At 36.1% G+C, this 23,112-nt stretch overlaps 1 protein-coding gene across 2 annotated transcripts in view; it reads right to left on the bottom strand.

Moving 5' to 3' along the window:
• The window catches only part of PARD3B (par-3 family cell polarity regulator beta), an 893,411-nt gene that overhangs the window by 334,338 nt on the left and 535,961 nt on the right, over positions 1–23,112 (bottom strand). For both annotated transcript variants that reach the window (XM_036237191.1, XM_036237192.1), the window contains exons 13-15: positions 18,869–19,001; positions 12,063–12,162; positions 4,855–4,970 (exon numbers count right to left, since the gene is read on the bottom strand). In XM_036237191.1, the coding sequence (XP_036093084.1) occupies positions 4,855–4,970; positions 12,063–12,162; positions 18,869–19,001 (349 nt within the window). The remainder of the gene's footprint in view (positions 1–4,854; positions 4,971–12,062; positions 12,163–18,868; positions 19,002–23,112) is intronic.

The following is a 23,112-nucleotide window of genomic DNA, read 5'->3' on the forward strand; positions in this document are numbered from 1 at the left end:
AGTACCTCACTATATAAGAAATAGCTTTAAAAAGAAAGTATTATAAAAGCAGAGTGGAGTTAATCAACTTTTTTCATGCCCATCTTCAATCTGATACTAGAGATGCCTAACTACTTTCTGAGAGGAACGTCTAATGTGGATGAAAGGGTTATATTTAAAATGTGACCCAAATATTTACCTTTGTTAATATGAGAAATCAGCTGACTTATAATTTTCTTCAACTATAGTGTCTACAAATATTTTGTCTCACAACAAATTTTGAACAAGCAACTAACAAAAAATAAAACTGCTGAATCACAGATTTTAAAAGAAAATCAGTTGATTTGCTTATCGTCTGGATTTTAGGCATGACTGACATGCTTTTTTTTGAGAGTCTGCAAGACGGAATGTTAACGACCATCATTGTCAAGAAACCTCCTAAGATTCTGCCTGAAAGCCTCATGCATCACTTTAAGCTCATTTCCTCTCATTGAGCAGAGGCAAGACAGCTGGCCAGCATCTTCCATCTGCACTGCCCTTGGTCTTCTCCTGTGTTACAGAACACCCTTCTGAAATGGGAGTAGGAGGCCAATTTGAGACAGGAGAGAAAATGCTAAAAAAAATATCATTGTGGCAAATGTTTTAAAGTTAACTTTGAATGGGGCTATATAGATTAGGTCAATGAATGGGCCAAAATACTGAAGTGCTATCCCTAGAATAATTCAGACTAATACTTAAATAGTATTACTAGGTCATAAAACACCAGGCCTGGAAATTAAAGATGTTTATTTCCCATCAAAAAGTCTTTGAATGTAACCCTCTGGCATCCTGCCAACAAGGGCAGATCTTTGGGGGAAAACCCTATGCCAAAGGCCAAAGAGGCAGCTGTGTTATTCAGCTCCTGAGAGCTTCCAACTCAACACCCACACAAGCTCAATTATGAACAAATTAAAGGGATCCAGACTGAACATAGTAATTCTGGTAATTTAAGTAAATAGAGGAAAGTCTACAATTAGTAGGAAAAGATTGATTTTCTGGAAAACCCAGAAAATGACACCCTAACCCCTTTGAATAGCATAGTTACATCCAGTTATTTAAAAATAAATTTCCTTTTATTCATCATTTTAATCATCCCTGATCTGACTTAAATGTGGCCACATGCATGCCAGCAAAAGTATCTACAAAATATTAAGGCAGAATAGTCTTTAAAACACTCTAGAATGGATATATAAGAATTAATGACATTGAATAAAATAGGATCAGAATTTTATACCCATGTTTTAAAGCACACAGATAGTGTTACTCATTACTACCCTTTTCAAGTACAGAACAAAATTTAGAGTCATTCAGAAAGAATCAAAGATTTAATATTGAGAAATCTATTAATATAATTCGCTATATCAATAAAAAAAGAACAAAATGCATTCTGTATAGATCCTTAAAAATCACTTAATACAAATCAACATCCATTCTTGATTAAACAAAATGAGCAAATAAAAAACTTTTTAAGAAGCTAGGAATACAAAGAAGCTTATTTAACCTGATAGAAATATTCCTATCAGGAACCATCATCAAACATCACAATGGACACACATGTGTGTGTGCACATATACCATAGAAGCATTCCTGTTTAATTTTTAAATTTATTTTGATAAGCTGATATGAAATTAATGTGGGAGAATAAATGCATATGAAGAATCAGAGTAATTTTATAAAAGAAGAAAAATCAGAGGAAGATCATCCTATAACTTATCAAAATACAGTAAGATAGCATGATAATTTATAAAGGGTGACGCTATCATGGGACAGACTAATTTATCAACAGAATAGCATGTCTAGAAACCAATCCATGTATGTAAGGAAATTTAGTATTTAATGTGACTGCATTCTGAATTACTGGGGAAAGGATGCAAAAGTCAGTAAGTGTTATTAATAATTTGCCTGTTTCTGTAGAAAAAAATTTCCCATCTTATAACCCCTGGATAAAAACATATTATGAATTTCTGTACATTTAAAAAAAAAAGCCTTTAAAAGCACTAGAAGAAAATTGATGAGATAAGTATAAAACCCAAAAGTCATGAAGGAAAAGATGGAAATATTTTACTATAAGATAAAACCCTTTTTTATAGTTAAGAATATCAGACTTGAACTAAAAAGGCAAATAATAGATTGCAAGAAATTATTTGCAACACATGTAAGAGTCTCAAGATGAAAAGAATTAACAAATGGAAACAATGGCAAAAGATGAGAATAAGCAAATTATAGAATAAGAAATACAAATGAATCCCTCCAACCCAACAAAAACAACAAAACTAAAACTCGCAAGCCCAAATTTGATTAAAAGGGAAAAAGTAAATCATAAATCAAGATTCATTCATATAACATAATACCATGCAACTACTATAAAGAAACAAATGTGCTGTAGACATGTACATAGATGGGACAGCAAGTGGGTAGTGTGCTTTCTAGAAGGATATACACAGCAAACTATTTTAAAATTATGTTTGTGTCTGGGGAACCGGGGAAGGTGATGGGGATGAGAACGCTTTATTATTGTTTTTTTTATAAGGACTGTCTGTCTTTGGAAAACCTAAGTGACCATAAGTAAATTGAACCTACTCACCTTTAAAATAATTTGAGCATATGAACAACAATCCATTAGTATGCAGGTTAAAATACTAGCTTAAACTCAGCAGCAAAAATGAAACAAACAAAAAGGTACTGATAGGGCCTGTTAGCCTTTGAAAATTCCTATAAACTTTATAAAAAAAGGAATATCCAACATAAATTAATTATACAATAAACAGGAGGGTTTTTCTGGGGTTTTGTTTTTTGGTTTTCTTTTGCTTTTTGAAAAATGGATCTTAACCCTGCTGAAAGATTACTGCTGTAGGCATAGTCACCAACCTATTCAGCAAATTCCCTATATTGGCCTAATGCTATACACAGAAAACTAAACTACTCACAACATTCTTTTCACCTAATCGAATAGAAAAGACACAGTGTTTATCATTCTGGTATCATCTGAGTTTATTTACCGAGAAAATCAACACATTTATTGAACTCATTCAATCGTTCTGGGAACAGGGGTTCAGAATTGTCCTAGAATGTTGACCCTTAGAGCCTCTGCAAGACTGTTAGCTTTAAATTGGCATTTCCTGGAAGGGACCAAACTCTGATGGTTACTTTAAAAAGGTTTTTACAGTATATTTTCCTGCTTCTGCTTTATGGTGAATTTTAGCCTATGCTTTTAGTTTGGCACTTCTGTCCTAAAGAAAATGGCTCATGACCTCTGCCCAATTATGTAAGTTGAACAATCATTACTATTATTGTTGTCATTTATGGAATAAATACAATAAAATGCAATGGGTGACTGTTAACCATACATATGTTGCAAGGGCTATTTCAATTTAAAGGAGAAAAGTTCTCAAAAACAAAGTTTTCAGTAACAAAGAATATAAAAAAAAATATTTCTAGTTCTGCCTTAGGTTTTATTTTGACCGATTCGACAATATTTTTCTTCCTTAAATTAAAATGGATGTATTTTTAGTTTTGCAGAGATTTCTTAGAACCATACTGCTGGCTACTGCTTTTTAAAATTAAATGAGAAAAACAGTAACATATTATTCCCCCCAAATTAAGAGCAGTTTTTATCCATTCATCTTCTTCATAGAGAAATTGGGAAGACAGAACAGGAAATGTTTATCAAGCACTCTATGAAAATAAATTGCCCCTTAAATTATTAGTAATAACCTATGTCACTATCACACATTATTTCTTTGTTTTGTCAAAGATTCACACTAGAGAAAATACCCCTTCCTGACCAGTGCTTAAGACAGTTTCCTTGTTAAGGCTTTCTATCTGTCTTTCACTATAGGTGATTAGAGGGAATGTGTCCCAGTGATCTGTTTAATTTATAGAAGATAGAATCAATTTCTCTTGTTTCATCATGATTGAACATTTTTCTGAACTCCTGTAAATGAGTTATAGATAAGCACTATTTATCAGATTGTTTTGTGGAACATGCAGTTTTGATTATTCTATTTTCTTGTTGCTACTAATGAAATATGTAATACGCCTCAAGAAAAAAACATTTGCAAAGCTTGGCCTCTGAGCATGCAGGAAGCAATAAATATTTTGCTGAGAATTTATTTTGCACCCATTCTCTTCTCTAATAGGTCTCTCTTTCCAAGAGCCCATGGGAGGGCAGCAATGTCCTCGGGTAACTGGAATGTCTTGCAGGGCCCCACGTTCCAGGGCTTATAGAATGGCATTTGCAAGGGCCTTTCCTGTGTCCTGGGAGCACAGCACCTAGTCACCTAGAAATTCTCTGCAGGGCTCAGAACCTCACTGAAGTTGCTCAGGCACAGACCCAGAGTACCTAGGTACCCTTCTTCCCTCCAGTGTTACAGGATTTTGAGATGGGCATTTAAAGAGATGGATCTTGTGTTGCCATCCCTGTTCATTGCACATAGAGATGAGAAGCCCTGTAGAAGACAATTCATTTAACCACATTATCTTCCAAGGCCCTGCAACAGGAAAGGTACCAAATGGAAGCGAGAGTACAGATACAAAGGCAATTGAGTTTAAAGATGCTTATGGCATTCAACTCCTCCGGAAGGAATAGTTGTATTTTTCTGACCTATATGGACCACTTGATAAAAATAAGTCATTTATCTCTCTTTTAAATAGGGGTAATTACAATTAAGTGTGTGAGAGAAGACAGGAAGATAGGACGACCATTATCCCATCCTGCAGGCTTCGGCAGACCTTGCCCCCTAAGGTTGGAACTGAAGAAACAAAGGCAGGACATTTGGGAAGATAGATGAGCTGAGGCTGGAGAGCTGACCTGGATGTCACCTCACCCTCACTTACCAAGGTCCATGCTCTTTGAGGCTTTCAGATTCATTGATTCAGGCTGCCTGGCTGGTGTCACAGATCTGAAGTTGATGTGCTGATCTGGAAAATATACTGCTGAATCTACCCCAGAGCTGCGGAAAAAAAGCCATAGACAGTATTTAGGTTTAGAATAAAATCTCTCTCTCTCTTTCTTTTTTTAAAAAGAAAGCAATTCTCCTTTTGAACAGAGTCCCTCATCACTCTTTCTGTAGCTCTTGACCATGCATTTTAAACCAATTCTTGAATCTCAGGTTTATGAGATGTAGCAACTCTGTTTTCATGTTTTATCAGACTCTACAATTTAAATAAAATATTCTCTGGCTAATATTGTGTTTTCCTTTTCACTGATTTCTGCTAATTGGGATCTTGCAGTACAATATATAACTTTAAAGCGTGTAAGGCAAGCATGGAATACATTGGCACTTCAAAGGATGTCACCAGATTTTAGCAAAGAAGCCTATAAGCGGGTTAATAAATTTATGTAGGCTAAGCATGTTCTTCCTTTAAAAATAAGTGAAAGGGTGTATCCTTTAGAGAAAACCACCCCATTGAATAACTGATGGCTGCAGTAGTTTCGTTTTCTACTATTTTAAGGTCTATTTTCTAAAACTAATGTTAATGCAGAACAAACAGTCTGCTCATCAATAATACCAAAAGAAAATAACAGGAAAAGCTCAGCTGACAATTTAGACACAAGATACATCAAATGTCCATTATAGGCTTCCTAGTACTTGTAGTCAATCTCAAAGAATTCCATTTCTGCTGAATATTGTATTTATTTTGCTTGAGAATGGAGAGGATTATATAAAAGAATTACATATGTTTAGAAAGTAAATATGGTGGCTCATTTCAACACAACTTTATCCTAATTTTAAATACAGTAAAAATTCAAATCAAGTATCCTTAGTAAATCTGAAAGTACTGACACTGAGTTTTTCAAACAGTTGGGATTTGACACTATAAATAATAAAACAACCCCCTCCAAAAAAAAAAAAAAGTTATGAATGAGAACCCTTCTAAAATGTATAGGGGATCTCAGTTTCTTAACCAAATATACTAAGTTTAATCTCTTCTAGAAACTCGTTAGTCATTAATAATTGATATTGCCTCTCAGCAATATTAAAATTAATATGCAGCTATAATAATATTGCTGAATGAATGAATGAGCCTCTATTATTTTTATATAGTGGGTAGATTTAAGAAGTACCTCTGACAAGTAGCATAGCACAGTACTCAAGAGCACAGATGCCAGAGCATGTCTGACCAGTTCTAAATCCTGGCTCTGCTGCTTACTAGCTATGAGACCTGGGCAAGTGATTGAGCCTCTCTGTGCTTCAATTACCTTATGTATAAAATGGATAAAATAAGGAAGATGGTGTCTGCCACAGGAGGATAGTGTCTGCCACAGGGTCAGTTCTATAGAAGCATTTAGGAAACAATTGAACAGAAATAGAATCGCTTTTGCTTCCCAAATCACCGTAAGTTTCAGCTTGTTGAGTTATCTAGGCTTTTAAGAATTTCTTTGACTTGTTTTTTTCAGGCTCTCAATAGGTCTGTAACCAAGAGCCTTTCTCTCCTCCTATTTAGAAGGGTAATATAGTGTGATGGTTAGGGCCCTGTGCTTGACAGTAAAATGTCAGGGTCCATTCCTTCAGTTTTCTAGGGCATAAAATGGATAGTAATAGTAACAGAACTTTATAAATTTCATTAAGTTGTTGTGAGACTTAAATTAAGATTTGTTAAATACTGACTCTAGTGCCTAGCACAGAGAGTTCAATAAGTATGCTATTGAACCTTTTCTTTCTTTCTGTAGGTTAGAGTGGTCTTTGAATAAGAGCCTGAGGCACTCTCTCCAGTGAAAAATTTATACTTGTTTCCACAAAAATTTCTCAAGGAGTTTAAATCTAATCTTTAGAATTATAGCTGTTTTTTTTTTTTTTGGTTCTTTCTTATTGTCTGACTACATTTTCAATAGATAAAGCCACTGATATATAAGAGGATTAGCTGTAGTATCAAGTGATAGCAAAATATGTCAGCTGTGAACAAAAATCCTTGACCTACTAGTGCTATTGACACCGATCTAGCATAATAGCGACACTCTAATTGTTTCGGCCCATTTTAAGGACTAATTCTGAGATGCTACTGTGAACATGAGCTTCTCCTTGAGCCTTGATGTTTGGAAGCACTTGCCTTTAAATGTGTTATCCGACCTTTATTTGCACTTAGTTTTTCATCCTTTGATCTCTTGTGAGGATGTGGTTTTAGTGTCAGAAAGACTCATGGCCTTCATAGAATCACAGACTTTAAGAGCCAGAAGGCATTAAAGGTCACCACATCTAACTCTTCATCTTGCAGATAAGACACGGCGGCCTAATAAGAGGATGATGTTCCAAGGTCATACATACAGCTGGCCAGTGGCAAAGCCAGGACCAGAACTGTGGTGTCTTGAACTTTTCTCCCAGAGCCATGAGAACTTTGGCTAAAATGGTGCAAAACCGGGGGCACAGGTTATTGCTGATCTTGAATCCACAGAAATTAAAACTTTCCCTGTTAGTGTAGATTTGCTCTCTCTATTATTCTGCTTACATTTTAGGTTAGTTTTTATTTCAATAGAGTGGTGTGTGTCATGAAATAAATGAAAACCAAAGAGTTAATCAAAACAGATGCCATACGTTAAAATGAAAGGCTTTAGGGAGGAGGTTTAGAACTAACATGAATATTCCTCGTTACAGCGTAGGTGACGCTGCATTTAAAGTCTTCTGCTCAAGGCAGGCTATGGGAATCTATCCACTGGTTAACCTGCTTCACCGTCTTAGATAGCTTTACCAAATCAGGCATTAGTTGGCAAATTAAGAATAAGAACTCACATTTCCAGACTCTTGGGAAACAATTATTTCCATTTCAAAAAAGAAACAAACTAACAAAAGCACACACACCATGTGGCAATGCCGCTTGATGCAATAACATCAAGTAAAGACCTCTTTAAATAAAGAAATAAAAAGCTGCTTTATACGTATGTACATAGATATTCACACATATGTACATAGATATGTATAGCCCTACGTCCATATATTCGTATATACCTGAATATGTGCATTAAATTAATCGTAGTGATATACAAATCTGCTACCATTGTTTTGAATGTGACCAAGGGTCCACTTTGTAAACCTTCCATAGAAGGATCCTTCTTGCAATGGTACAAAATGGAAATAAGGCAAAATAAAGCTGATGTCAGATTAGTAGATATTTAAGAAGGGCATTAAGCATAATATGAGACATTATGGGATAAAAGGCATTGTAAGCATATAATGCACTTAGATAATGAGTGTAGTATTGGGTTAGTTAATGCGAAAATATTTTAAACATGTAAGTTAGGTTAGTAAAACAGTTTGCAATTTTATGCTACATATTGAAAGTTTCTGAAGTGAGAGAGTGACACAGTGATTAACTATGAAATGTGCCGTATTTTAATATTGAGGAGAGTTAGCATGGCTGAGTGGTCTGCAGTGGACACAGTGTGAAGCTGGAAGTTGACAGCGGGCCAGAGACATGTCTTAGATAAAGGCTGTGTTTTCAGCATGAACGACCAGGGAATCTATCAAATAGAAATGATACTCAATGTCAAATTATCCTGCATCATGAATAAATAAGGGTAGCATGAAACATATGCCAGTGTCCGGAATGTGGTGACAAATCAGGAATGTGAAAGACATATAAAATCCAGCCATGAATGTTCAAGAACTATCTGAAATAAAAGCAGGGGAGGAAGATTTCGAGGGGCTTGCAAAAAAAAAATTATGTCCGTGAAGTCTCAGGTGTCAAGGAACAGGCTTTGGCAATTGGCCACTACGAGTGAGAGGAGATGTAGGTCATGTGTGTGTGTCTGTGTGTGCATGAGTGCGTGTGTGAGTGTGAGCAAGTGAGCAAGAGAAATGAGAGAGAACCAAAAGGGACAGACACATGAACATATAGAGAATAACCAAATATTGTCTAAATTGTTAATAAAATTCAATAATATTCTGTTTGCTGTTAATTTGCCTTAAAGTGTCCCTAAGACATCACAGTAGAAATATATATTTCTTTTATGTTTATTTACTTTTTTATTTGGACACACATATTTAACATTTTTATTTAATAATCATTGATATAACAGTAAAAATAAGTTCAGTAAATTCCTGATTTCATTTTGATTCAAAGTACAGGCATCAAGTTTGCTACAGTTTGTTTTATTCCTCATGCAATACAGTTTTCTGCTTCATAACACTAGCCCCATCACTAAAGCAACACTTTTCCTTTTTAGAGGATTTTTAACTATTTTTTGTTTGTTTGTTTTTTTGAAAGGTAGGACAGTCTACCAGCCTCTTTTGCTCACCCATCCAGGATCCCTTCCCATACTTCCTCCACCCCAAGCTTCACACATCCAGCCCCACCACTGCAACACAGCAGCTCGCAGGATGGAGCAGGTTACCGGGTCCCAGGAGGGAGAGTGTTTCAAAGCTTTAGATTTGTTCCTTCCACCTCAAAAATGTCTTTGGTTCTGTCCTTTCCTCTCCAGCTATGCTGCTGCTCCCTTCATTCAAGCCCTACTTTTGCCAGTCCCCAGACTGATATCCTTGTCTATGGCTTCCTCCCTCCATCTATCCTCCACAACAGAACTCTGCTCAACTTGATATGTCACCCAGGCTTGAAACCCCTCAATACTTCTCCACTGCTCTCTGGAGAAGCATGGCACTCATGGCGTATGGCAGACAATGCCCTTCTCATTGATTCTTCCCCCAGATAGCATATGCTTCAGGTGTACCGAACACACTTTGTGTTTCCCTCTCCCATCGCTTGGTTTTCCTAACCTCGGTTGCCCTCCCCACCACTTCTCTGCCTAGTAAGCTCCTTTCTACTCTTCAAGGAACTGCTTCAACATGACCTCTCCTGTAAAACATTCCTTGATACTTGCAGGCAAAAGTCAGTGGCCCATTCCTCAGGGCTCCAACAACATTTTGTATCTAATGCTCAGCAGGCTGTTTCCTAATTGTCTGTGTATCTGTCTCCTCAAGAGGAGACTAAATTCCTTGTGGGCAGGGATGCTTTCCAGTTCTTCTGAGTACTTTCTGCAGTGCCTAGCTCAGAGGTCCAGAAATACCTCTGAATAGATGAGTGAGGGAATAAATGACTCAATCAAATACCATGAAGTAGGAAAGGGAAATAAAGCCTGAGAAAATGACATACTTTAGATTGAAAGGAGATTATTATTGATATTTAATCAGTAAAGTGGTGAGAACAGAAAGTCTAAATGCAAGAGGTTAGGGAAGAAGCCAGGGGAAAGGAAATGGAAGTTACCATATCAAACCATGTAACGAGGACTGACAGCAGTGAGGGCCAATATAAGTGGGTTTTCAAGATCATGCAGGTAAGAGCTTTACTGAAAAGGAAAGGAAAAAAAAAATCTGTGGAGACACTGAAGCAGTCAAAAAGGCAGTTGCTAATTCACAGTAACTCAATCTCTGTGACATCTCCAAACTACCTCTCCCTGAAGGTTTCTCATCTGAAAGCTCCTCCCCCACCCTCCACAGCACACGTTCTCAGTACCTTTCACTGCGGTTGCCTCGGAAGGTATCCAGAGTCTCTGGCTTCTAGTAGATATTAACCTGCCTCCATTTACCTCAATCATGTTACACACAACTGAAACCTGGGTCATCCCATGTTACTGTCCACCGAAAGCCTACAGTAAGATTCTACTATCAAATTAACAAAATCTGTAGTTCTTATTCCTGCACTTGGCTTTACCGTCTGGCCAATCAGTCATGATACGAATTGCACAAATGAACTTACTTTCCTACCTCTGTGCTGTTCCTTCTACCCTTTCCTGTCTTTGAAATTCCTTTCCTTCCCGGGCTCATCTCCTATCTGTAGTTTAAGGTTCAGCTCACATGTTACTTTTTCCACAATGTTTTCCTTGCTTCTCTATCTGGAAGCATTCTCCCCACCTTAGACATCCGGACATTGTGCCTACACCCGTCTGAACCTTGCATTCTAGCTGTTACTTTTATCTACTAGCCTACCATCTTCTTGAGGGTTTACGTTTGATTCATCCTTGCACTATCCCAACAGTTTGGCACATAGACGCAGGATAAATGCTAAAGTAGAATACATAAAATTGTTTTTTAAATGGATATTTTAATGCTACCAATCTGTCAACTTTGATTCAGTACTGAGGCATGCAAAGGAAATGAATGAACAAAATTACATATATCCAGATTTTCTTTCAAGAAACCCCCAGAGATACTGATCTAGAATGTTACTGTGATTATCAGTCTTGCTCATGAAACTGCATTTGAGTAAAATACTTGACTTTAAAAATGTAGGAATTAGACATAGCTAAATATAGGTAAACTTCCAGCTAATAAAGTTAGCTATCCTCTTACTGTGTCGCATTATTTTTAGCAGATTGTAGTAAAAATTATAATAGGAATAAAACTAGCATTGCTGCAAGAAAAATGAAAAAATTTCACAGGATTATCATGGGACATAGAATAGGATAAAATACAGTTTTTAACAGCCATAATAAATATAGAAAATAGCAAAGGAGCAACTTAATGATTTTTAAAACTCATCAGAAGAACAAAATCTATGAATTCCACTAGTCAAATGGTGTGTATGCTTAGTAAATCTCTTTCTTTCTCATGCTTGTGTGATTCTAAAAAATATTGATTTCTTTGGTTTCTATTACAGAATGGATATAAGACTGGGCACTCTTTTCAATATTTTAGATTATATATGGTGTTGCTTTAATTTTTAGATTCCATTAACTTTCTTGGAACAGCTATTTTTAAAATACTGTTAGGGTTTGCCAATTACAAATGAAGGAAAAAAAACCCCTAAGCAATATGTCTTCTCAGTTTTGTTTTATACCTTTCCATATAACTTTTTTTGAGTTCTACTGTTCCAGTTTTTAACTTGGTAAAAGAAAATTCAAAAATTTTCCTACATATTTTATAATAAATGATGAAAAACCCCAGGAAGCAAAATATGAACAATTTAAGCTATTAATGCTGAGCAGCTTTCAGTGTGAAAGAAAGAGCTACTACGAGATTTCCATTCTGGAAAGAAATAAAGGTAAAATAAGGTTGCTGGGTTTTCCCAGGAAAACCATAACAAGGAACATTTACGATCTATCATTTTATCAGTACCTGTGGCTGTAATCTTCAAGGCCCAATTCCAGAATAGGATGTGGTGGTGGAGAAGGTGGTACTTCGCTCTCAGCCCATCCGTCACTAGGAAGCAGTGGCTCTATAAACAGAAAACAAATGAAGCTGTAGTAAACTGGAGGCGAAATCATTCAGTGCCTGGTTTTGTTTCAGTACATCTCTCAGACACAATTTTCACCAACATATAAACCAACCTTGAAATAAACAAGTCCTCGTATGGAACCAAAGGACTCATATGAGAGCTAATGCAGCCTATGTGAAGAAATCTAAGCCTGCTAATATGTTTTTATATTGGTGACCTGCTGGCAACCTCTGGCAAGTCCATACATCTCGACTGCCTTTTCCAACCTAGGAAAGGGTGACATATGTTCATTACCTGTGATTTGTGGAAGATTAACAAAGCTATTTCTTTTATGACAACCTTTTTGTAAACAAGACTCTATAATGAATGCTCTGGATTATATGGTGATTTAAACATTTGCCTTAGTGACAAAAAGTACTTAAGAAATCATGAGACAGTATATCTACTCACCATTTAGACATAGTAGGGGAAAAAACACTTTTTGCCTGTTTCACAATGGAAACCTCCGGGTTTGGGGTCTTGAGAGCAGAAGACTAAGGTCTGAATCCTTGTTTTCCCACCAAGATTGTATATGTTTTCAATCTATTCTATGTGAAAATATAGACGTGTATCCTAAATATTACGACAACTAATAAGAAATAAGGTTTGTTGAGAACTATTCGTGTATCACACATTGTACTAAACATTATGTAAGTCATGTCATTTAATGTTCATCATTAATAACAGTATTTATTAATATATAAAAAGCATTAGAAAGCATCCTGGTTAAGAGTATGGTCTATGGAGCAAGATTGCATGTTTTCAATCATGGCTCCTAAGGCTGTGTAAACTCAGGCAAACTGTTCAACTTCTTTAAATCTTGGTTTTTAAATCTACAAAGGGAGGATAAGAATACTCTTATTGGAGGAGCATAAAGATTATATAAAATGGTGCATTTTAAAGCTGTGATTTATAAATGCCAAGTGATAATAAATGAGCACAGAATTCTTATTCTATACACCATAAACTCTACTGTGTATTTATTATAGTGATATATTTGGTAAAAAGTGGACCCTATTTGTCCTCGATTTCTGGGACAAGAAAAAAGTCTCTCTGTCCTTGAAAAATGCTACTGGTAAGAGAACCTCCTTTGACTTGCCCCCATGTCAAGTTTGCTGGTTAATTTTAATATGTTAACTTGCTTGGGGCATGTAGTACCCAAATATTTGGTCACACATTATTCTGGGTGTTTCTGTGAGATTTTTTTGGAGAATGAGCCTAACAATTAGACCAGGAGACAGAATAAAGCAGACTGCTCTAATGTAGGTGGGCCTCATCCAATCAGCTGAAGGCCTGATAGAGTAAAAAGGCTAACCTTCCTTTGAGAAGAAGGGAATTCTTCTTGCCTAACTTCCATCTAACAGGGACATCAGCTTTTCCCCTACTTTGCCCTCAAGCTAAAACGAAACATCAGCATTTCCTGGGTTTTGAGAGTTCTAGCCTTAAGACTGGAACTACGTCATTGGCTTTCCTGAGACTCCGGCTTGCCAAATCTCCCCGCATTCATTCTGTTTCTCTGGAGAACCCTGATACAGGCAAGAACTTGCTCCAAGCTCTCCCCAAGGGACTGGTATGAAACGGAAGCAACTCTCTAGTAATGCTAACATGTCTCTAGGAATGAGGCTTGAACCAGGAATCTGATAAGATAACCAGGGCACAGAAGCATGATGAGCAAAGGTAGCCAGCACTGACCCCCTCGCCCAGGAATCCATTGGTTTGGTCATATGGTAGCTGTCAGACAGCCAGAGACTTGCTGAGAGAAACAGCAGAAGGACGACAATGCAAATTTGGGACCAGAGACATATTGAGACATCTTTTCTGCTGGCTCTAATCTCGCTACCCTCAACTTCTCAGTCCATCTGCCACACTGGTGGTAATCATAGCTGTGATCATGTAACTTGCCCGCTCAGAAACATTTCAGTTGAACACAATTAACTACAGAATAAAAAGTCTGTGTCCCTGGCACCTTCTCCACCTTCTCCCCCTTTTCTGTCTATCAGTTATAAGCACAGGTGAAAGAGGCTCTAGAAGATGGCCCAGCTCCCAATGGACCTAGGTCCTCAATCATTGCATGGAACCCGGACTCCTTCCTCCTGCTGCCAAACCTCGTTGGGCTGTAATATGAGTAAGAAATATATTTTCACTACCTTTATCCACTGACATTTTGGGTTTATCTATTACTATTATGGAAAATAATTCCTGTATAACATTTATCATATATATGCTGTCTTTGCAATGAGCTACCTATTGATCTATTATCTATTTATCTATGTTTATTACTCTTACTGGACTATAGGTAATTTCCTTCTTGTCTTCCTCTTTCTGCTCTCCCTCTTCTTCTTCGGCATCTTCTCTGCCTACTGCAAGTTTTACTACAATCATTAACTTTAATTTTTATTTCACTCACATGAATAATCTACGTGTTTTTAAAGTAGCGATAGGAACAGAAGGTAAATACTTTTGTTGACTATCCTTGGTACACTTTTAAACAACATATTCAGATGCTGTAAGGGATAAATATATTTTTCTCTGGGTCCAAATACCTTTGTTAAATCCCATACCAGTCAAAAAAATCTAGAATTGTTATCTTTTATAAATAATGTTTTTGAATTTCATTGAACATAAGTCTTGATGGTCATTTATTCTATACATATTTCTGTGAATGTTTACAATGCAACCTTTAGTTACTGCTCTATTGATGACCAAATGACCCTTATTTTTTATCAACATCTTTTATTGTTGTTACTTGATTTACGGATTCCATCCCACCAGGGCCAGATCATGGAAAAAAAAAAAAAAAAGTGTGTGTTGGGGGAGATTGTGACTTCAGACAAGGGCTCAGCAAGGTATGGCCCTGGTACAAAGTGGCCCACCGTCTATGTTTCATTAAATGTCCACTCATGTATGTACTGTCTGTGGCTGCTTTTGCACAAGACTGGCAGAGTTAAGGAGTGGCAACAGAGATCCTATGGCCCACAAAACCTAATATATTTGCTGTTTGGCCCTTCAAAAGCAATGTTTGCTGACCCCTGCTTTAGACTATTCTTGAGGACAGCATTGTATTCATCTTTGCATTCCTGATAGTGTGTTCTTCACAATGGAGGTAACAATAAACATCAGTCAAACTGAAAAGTATAATTCAATTTCTGATCATCACTGCAGAGGTTGTGCCTTACATACTATAGAGGGGTGAAGACAGGCTGGTTTCCAGGAGGAGACGTGTTAAGAATAATTATATTATTATGTGTCACCTCGAAAGACCTTAGGGAATATGGATATAGTGGGACAGGACACAGAACCAAAATGTTTGATTTGGGGTTGGGATGAAAGACTTAAAGGAGATCTTAGGGGTGACCATGGGCAGACTTGGGAGTAATGGGTGACTGAGGCAGAGGCTGAGGTGCACTTGAGCTAAAAGGGCAGGTAAGCAGGAGTAGGGCACAAAAGGGGAGATGAGAGCTATGAAAGGCGGGGTAATAACAAACCAGAGGCAAACTGCGCTTAAGCTATTACTTGGCCTGGAGTGAGAGCTGCCAGTAAGATTCCTCGGAAAATACAGTGTTGGTAGACTTCATTACCATTCAAATGCTTAATAGGATTTCATAGTAAACCCCTGGGACACAACCTCCATCCTTATTACCATCTTGGAGTACCACACTTATTTCACTGTGGGCATTGCTAGCAATTCTACAACACAAATGTGAATTTCATGGTGTTACAATTTCTACAAACGTTAGTTCTGAAAATGTCTTTTCTGTGTAACAGCTTGTCAGGAATATGTATGTATAAAAAAAAATGTGGAACTGTGGGTGGTATGTACTGTTATTACAAAAATAGATGGAACACAGCATATCAACATTGGATTTTTAAATATACAAAGGAAAGGAAAAAGGGAAGAAAAAAAAAGTTAATGTTTTGGCTGTAACGGTTCCTCTTCTCACCAGACATTACATTTTGTCAAGTCGATTTTGTTTTTCTAAAGGAGTTCCTTAAAAAATTTGGTGGTGGTAAGTCAATACTTACTCAGGTTTCATGAGTCTTAGTGGCCTGCTGCCAACTCACGTGTATTTGAGACTCAGGAACTCTTAATCATTCTCAAAATTTTAAATGTTATTAATATTACAAAGAGGTGATGATCATAATATTCTCTGACAGCATGTTTATAAGTTCTGTCATTTATATATGTTTATCTCTAAGTCAATAAGCTTATATAAAAAGTAAGAGAATTATATCTATTGGACTCTTACAATTAAAATTCAATGAGTCTATGCTTTGACAGGTCTAATTCTGAGTATTTTATCATATCCACAGAGAAATAATAACATTTCCTATGCTTTATAAGAAATAAAGTTTATTGAAGTCACTTCTTGAAAGAACTTAATTTTTAACATTAACCTCAGAAAATTGAGATGAGGATAGGAAGAGTAGTAGGAACACTGTAGGTAGCTGACCTGCGTGGTTTTTGCACTGGCATAAAAGTTGTTCTATCTGGATCTATGTCACTGGAGGAAGAGGACAGACAGAAGCTCCCAGTGGTTGTCCATAGCCACTTGTGTCTAAAAGACTCTTAATTGTTCAGTGGAAATATAAAATCTAAACATTCTATTGAAGTTCCAAAATATATTACATTTTGTTTTTAGTACGTGTTTTGAGTGGACTTATTTAAATTTTTTTTCTAGGTGTAGTTTTACACTTTATATAGTTCTATAGTTTCTTCACTTTAGCCTTTGTTATCCTTCCTGGAGATATTACCAATTTCCTTGAGTATCTCAATGTCCTCTAAAAATCCACTGTGTAATTATCACTTCAGCAGCAATTGTTTATAGGTAAAGATACTAAAGCAAGATAGGAGGTAATGTGCCCTGTATTCCTTTGGATGTCACTGGTATAGTTAGAAATAAAACTCTGAACTTGAATTGTCAACAGACCACATGTTGACTGAGAATTAAATGCCAATCAAATTATGTAAAGATCAGATATTTTAATACAGATGCCAACGTTTTGATTATTATGCAGGCATGGTAGATAGAAGGCTGTTCTTTCTGTGAAAACTTGCTGTTCCTATTGTAGATTCTCCTGCATAGGATTTAAGGTCTCAAAAGGAGAGCTTGCTTTGTTAAGAAAAATTTTAATTTTTTTTAAGAAGAAAAGAAGAGGCATACTGAGTATTTCTTTAACTGATACAATGTAAAGTCAGCTTCTAATGGACATTCTCAGTATCAAGTGAAAGGACTTCAACAGTTTCAAGGGATCGATGTAGGACAGGGACCATGCTGTGTGGTTCAGGGAATGAACTTGAGTCAGAGAGATAGGAGTTGAATCCAGGTTCTGCATGGATCAAGTATGTATGTGGTCTTTGGTTAATTATTTACTCTCTCTGACTTTCTATTTCTTCATCTGTAAAATGAGAATAATAATATTACACACTTTGAGTGTGCATGTAAATTGCTTAACACAGTATCTAACAGACACTAAACACTTAATAAATGGTCACAGCTGTTGTACTACTTTTACTAAAATGGAGGAATCCAGAGGAAAAAAACGACATCCCATTCTGATGAAACAATTTAATCTACAGGAACCTCAGATTTACAAATCTGTTCTGATGGAGTGATCTCAGAGTTTAGAAATCATTCCCACATAGTTAAATTTTGCTAACATCTTAGGTATAAATAAGTAATTGATTACATAAACAGTACCTCTATTCAATAGCATACTTATATGACTACTGAATGTGATGCTGTAGAATATTTACTGACGTAGCAAGATGTTCATAATGTGTTATTAATTTTAAAAGCAATTTCCTAAACATTATATATAATATATTTCACTTTTACTTCACTTTATATACACATTTTTACATGAAGAAAATACTTGAAATTTATACATAAAAATGTTATTGATTCGTACCTTTGACAGAATTATCAATAATATTAAATTTTCTTTTTATTGCTTTCCTCCAAATTTTTTGTAATGACTGTGTATTACTTTTACAATACAAAAATTAAAGTTATTTAAGAAAGGAGATGAAGGGAAATAAAAAAATTTTCTTGGTGACCTAAAGTATAATTTTTGAAAAACAAAGGAGAAAACCCAAGCTTTTTACATCTAGAGCTTTACTAGAAATGTGATCCAGGTGAAGACGATGATGAGGGAGGGAGCGTGGCGAGACCATAACAAGAACGTTCCGACTGTCACCTAGTGCTCTTGGTTTGTGGTAGGGACCACACTCATCTGAGAACCAAGCATAAATCTGTGAATCATGTTATGACCATTTTACTGTACCAGTCCACACACAGTTTTTTAAAGTCTATCGGTTATTTATACTTTTTAATTTCCAATTAAAAGGCTGTTTAAAAAATAACAGTTTGCCATTTTGTTTCTCCAGTCATGGTTTGTTTTATACATAAGCCTTTATGTTTGGGGCATCAAGCACAGAACTGTCATTTAAACTGGAGGCCATGCCAGGAATCCACTTTCCGACTTCTGAGTCAGCTCTCCTACCTATTTCTCAGTGTTCGTGACTCTGAGTAACAAAGTCTGTACTTAGTTTGATTAACTCCCCTTTGTTTCTATTTTTTGAAAATTAAAATACACTCGTGTTTTTTTTTTTTTTTTTTTTCCCCTTTTACACCATTGCAGTGGATGAAAATGGAAAGACCCTTACCTCTCTGTTTCTCTTGTGGACTGTAAGTCCCAAACGGATGCAATGTACTGTTATCATTCCTCCTGGAGGTGGTTACAGCATTATGACAGTTCTCAAAGCATGGTTTAGAAAATGCCCCATACTCTGCAGGCTCCTAAGGGAGAAAAATAAAAATTGCATTTGCTTTTCTAATATGTTCCAATCTGATCACTGAGAGCAAAGGAAAAAAAAAATGATCGATTTATGAATAATCTGTCAAGAGTCAACTGCATATAAATTCTCAATTGTGGAAAACCAAAATGGCCCTATCAGTTAAAACATTTTTGAATATAAAATAAAAAATACTGACAATGTGGTGCTAAGCCTTAGGAGTGCTAAGAGCCAACACAAAGAAGGATTAACTTTATTTTTTTCCCCCACTTACAACTGGCTTCTTTCAAATTTTCTTCCATCTGGGAGTACAGCTTGTGGCAGTGTCGATACAAGAACACAGTTCATGCCAAGGGGGTTTCTGTGCCAACCAGCTGGTTCCTCTCTCTCTCCCTTGGTGACTAAGTGCATATGCTCTAGGACAAGTCAGAACCCACGCAGGCTTGCCATGGAAATGCCATGAGGGTGTCCCACTACAGACACTGGGTCTTTTTGGCCAGGAGCTAAAACAAACTGCTGTGACCATGACAGACAGTGGTTCTCCTGAGATATTTTTCTCATTTTTTTCTTTGTTTCCCCTTCCTATTTGGATTTTGACAGTCTGTAAACAAATTCACAGTTTCCTTAAAACTGCTGTATCCAGGATAACACGCCCACAAGCCATGTTTCACAGGCGTGGGTGAGATAATAGGAGGGGGCCGATTGGAGAGAGCTATTTGTTCAAGAGGACTGGGGTGCAGAGAACCCAGTTTTGCTCTTGCTCATATTATCTGTCTCCCTAACAGCTTTCAAGGAAGACGTGTGGAGGCTACCTCATGGCTCATGGCTGTGCCCTTGACCAGTTGTGAGAGGAACACACCACTAACAGAAACACAGCTCTTTCCTTCCGAGAAAAGCATCTGGCCCAAACAACCATTTGATTTATACTTTCCTCTCTAGTTACGGAACTCGGTATCCTTCTAGTTAAACAAAATATTTAAACTATTCAATTTATGCATTCTTAACAATTAAAATGTTTTCAGCTGCTGAAGATCCTTTAGCTTTCGGTCAAGGCTTATAATGCTTTTTGCACACCCGATGTTTTCATACCCTTTGCTTCTGTACTGCTAGTCAAACCAATGCTGGTACTCAGGCAAATGACTTATAAATTAAAGCTGGAACCCTGGCAGCAGGATCGGTAGGACTAACCTGGCTCAGCCTTGTGCTCTGATTTAACAACAAGAACAACAACAAAAATTTTTTTCTGCTTTCCCAGCTCTTTGATAAATGACACAATCGATATCCCAACAACTGATCGGTAACCAGCCTAATTAAAGTATTCGGCCTGTAAAATAGAGCTGTCGTGGAGCCCTCCATTAGTGTCCTGGCCAATAAAAAATATAATGGATTTTAAAACATATTCTGCTTCTACCAAGATGGGCCTTCAGCAGTGAGAGAAATGTTTTGGGAAAGTGGGGGGGGGGGGGAAACAGGTCATAACCCATTTTTTAATACCAAGTCTCCCGGCTCAAATAGAATTACAATTGAACCTCAAGCTCATCCTTTGAAAAACATGTTTCTGTTTAAAATGATTTTGATTCAATCAAGGGCTCATTATGTATTCTTCAGGAGGTCCTCATCAAAACTGTTTACGTATCTCGTACAGCTGGGTAATGTGGGAAAACACCCCAACAACTATATATTTTGACTTTTCTTAAGTAGCTTCTTCAATTTTTTTATATCAATATAAGGCTCAAGTAACCATTTTGGTATTCTTGCCAAGTCTAACTAATTGATTTGCCTGCACATATGAGGACTGCTGAGACCTTTTTCTAGGTTACGGATGCTTTTTTTATTGTACCTAAGGGTGGCTGCTGTTGCGCAGGAGAATATACTGAAAACATGAGCACATAACATAAGCTTTGACTTATTAAAACACAGATTTGGGAGATCAAATAGTTGCAGTTTTTTTTTTTTCAATTTAATAAACATTAGTGTACATTAGGCTACTGTCTTTATAAGAAAAAAAAATGCTCTTTAATCTATATGGGTAGCTCAGAGATTCTCAATAGCTGAGAAAGTCAAATGCCTGCTTATCCTCCAAGGAAAGCATGTAAATATTAAAAAAAAAAAAAAAACAACTAAAAATGGATCTTGTTTAAATGTTCTCATAAAAATTGCTTTTTGTACCATTTCTTATTCCGAATTGATTCCCTAGTGAACTATATTAACAAGACATTTCTGAGGATGGGCAGCACACTGAAAGTTTAGTACTTTCTTTTGATGGTATAACTGCCAACCCAACCCAGAGTGTGAAAATTAAAATAAAAAAAAAAAAAACCTGTAATAAAGGAGAATGAAAATGATAAAATGTCTCGATTAGATGAGCCACAATACAGAACACTTATCCACTAAACATTCATATGTTTTAGAGAAAGACATGAAATTAGGGAAGATGAGAGGTGGGGGGATAACTAGCTCTTAACAACCATGTACAATTTTTTTTTTCCTTGCTCACTGCACAGGTATGGTATTCTATAGCACTGTCCTCCAGACTTTTCTATTAGTTGAGGTATCTTTGTTCCAATATATCTTAAGTGAGATCAAATACACAGATGCACATATAAGCCATCCTTCACACCCATCTCCAACAATTGGGTTCCATAAAGTCCTAGGACTCTAGAGTAAGAACCAAATTAAACCAGAAGGGAGCCAATTCTCTCATGGATGGAAGCAATAAGTACGGGTTTTATAACTATGTACATAAGTAAAATCCATTAAATATTCATGGAAGCCTCTCTGTCACTTAAGCAGATACGAATGTTGAAATCGAGTTGGCTCATTATATATAGTCTCCAGTAATTGGCCAATTTACATTTATTTAACATTTACAAGGTTATATACAGACGAGGGAAAAGGTACCGTTACTCCTTTCCAATAGCTGATAATATAGCAAAGTAAGTTACAGTTTATGTTTACTACTTCAGCTTACTCTCTCAGATGAAGTAGGTCTCAGATGCAACTTTTATTCATTCAACAATATTTGTTGTCTATAATATGCTGGGAAGTGAGGATACATTAAGGGATGAAACTGAGAACAGTATCTGTCATCTCCAAGTACCCTGCACTCAATTATGTCTACCTCTACATAGCCAGAAAAGGGCCAACCTGGGATTTTAACTCGAGCAATCCAAAACTCTGGGGCCCCAGCTCTTAACTACTATGAGCACCAACTATCTTCGACTCTTGATAATTTGAAAATCCTTATATATTTTTTATTTTTAAGTTGAACTTATTATTAAAACCAATATTTTATATTAGTGTGTTTTTAAAAGTATTCTACTTTAATTTTGCATATTATTGTATTACACAAACATTATCTGTCCTTAGAGAATATATGTGAGATTTGTTCGTGTTTTTCTTAATTCTTAACTACCGTCAAATTTTTTCTTCTTGTCTTTTATTAAAAGGACTTTTATGGGCATTTAATAATTTTTCTTCATATAGAAGAGAAAATAATGTTAATATAATTTTATAATGTGATGTGTAATTGTATAATTATATAATATAAATATAATAATATAATTATGAGTGAAATGTTTAGCGATATGAGCATTCAATAATATTTTATGCTTATACTTCATGTATAAGTAAAAATATTCTTTATATAAAAAATCTGTAAAGAAATCATAAAATTTCAAGAATATTTAATTAAAAAACATTTATTATTTAATAACACAAAGCAAGTAGTTTGCTTAATAGATCAAATTTTAAAATAGTTAAGTCCTAGTTCTAGACTATTCATGTGCACATTATGGGAAGAATATAGACAGCCATCTGCATAATGATGATCTTCATATTGAGCGCTGTACATATATGATTAAGAAATATCTAAGGTATGGACACTGCTAACATGTCAATCAAAAAGTATGCAAAGATATTACAGACTTAATAATTCATCATGTGAATAAAACCTAATTTATAAAGTCCAGTACTCTAGGAATTTCTGGGGGGAAAACTAGACAATATGGACCTGTTGTTACATTTGATAAATTACTTACTTTATATGCACATTTTTATACTTTCTAGTTATGCCTAACACATACAACCACCTGCTCACTACGTAAATCCATCAG

This window comes from Rousettus aegyptiacus, unplaced genomic scaffold, assembly GCF_014176215.1.
Source record: "Rousettus aegyptiacus isolate mRouAeg1 unplaced genomic scaffold, mRouAeg1.p scaffold_m13_p_2, whole genome shotgun sequence".
In the NCBI taxonomy this organism is placed as follows: Eukaryota; Metazoa; Chordata; class Mammalia; order Chiroptera; family Pteropodidae; genus Rousettus; species Rousettus aegyptiacus.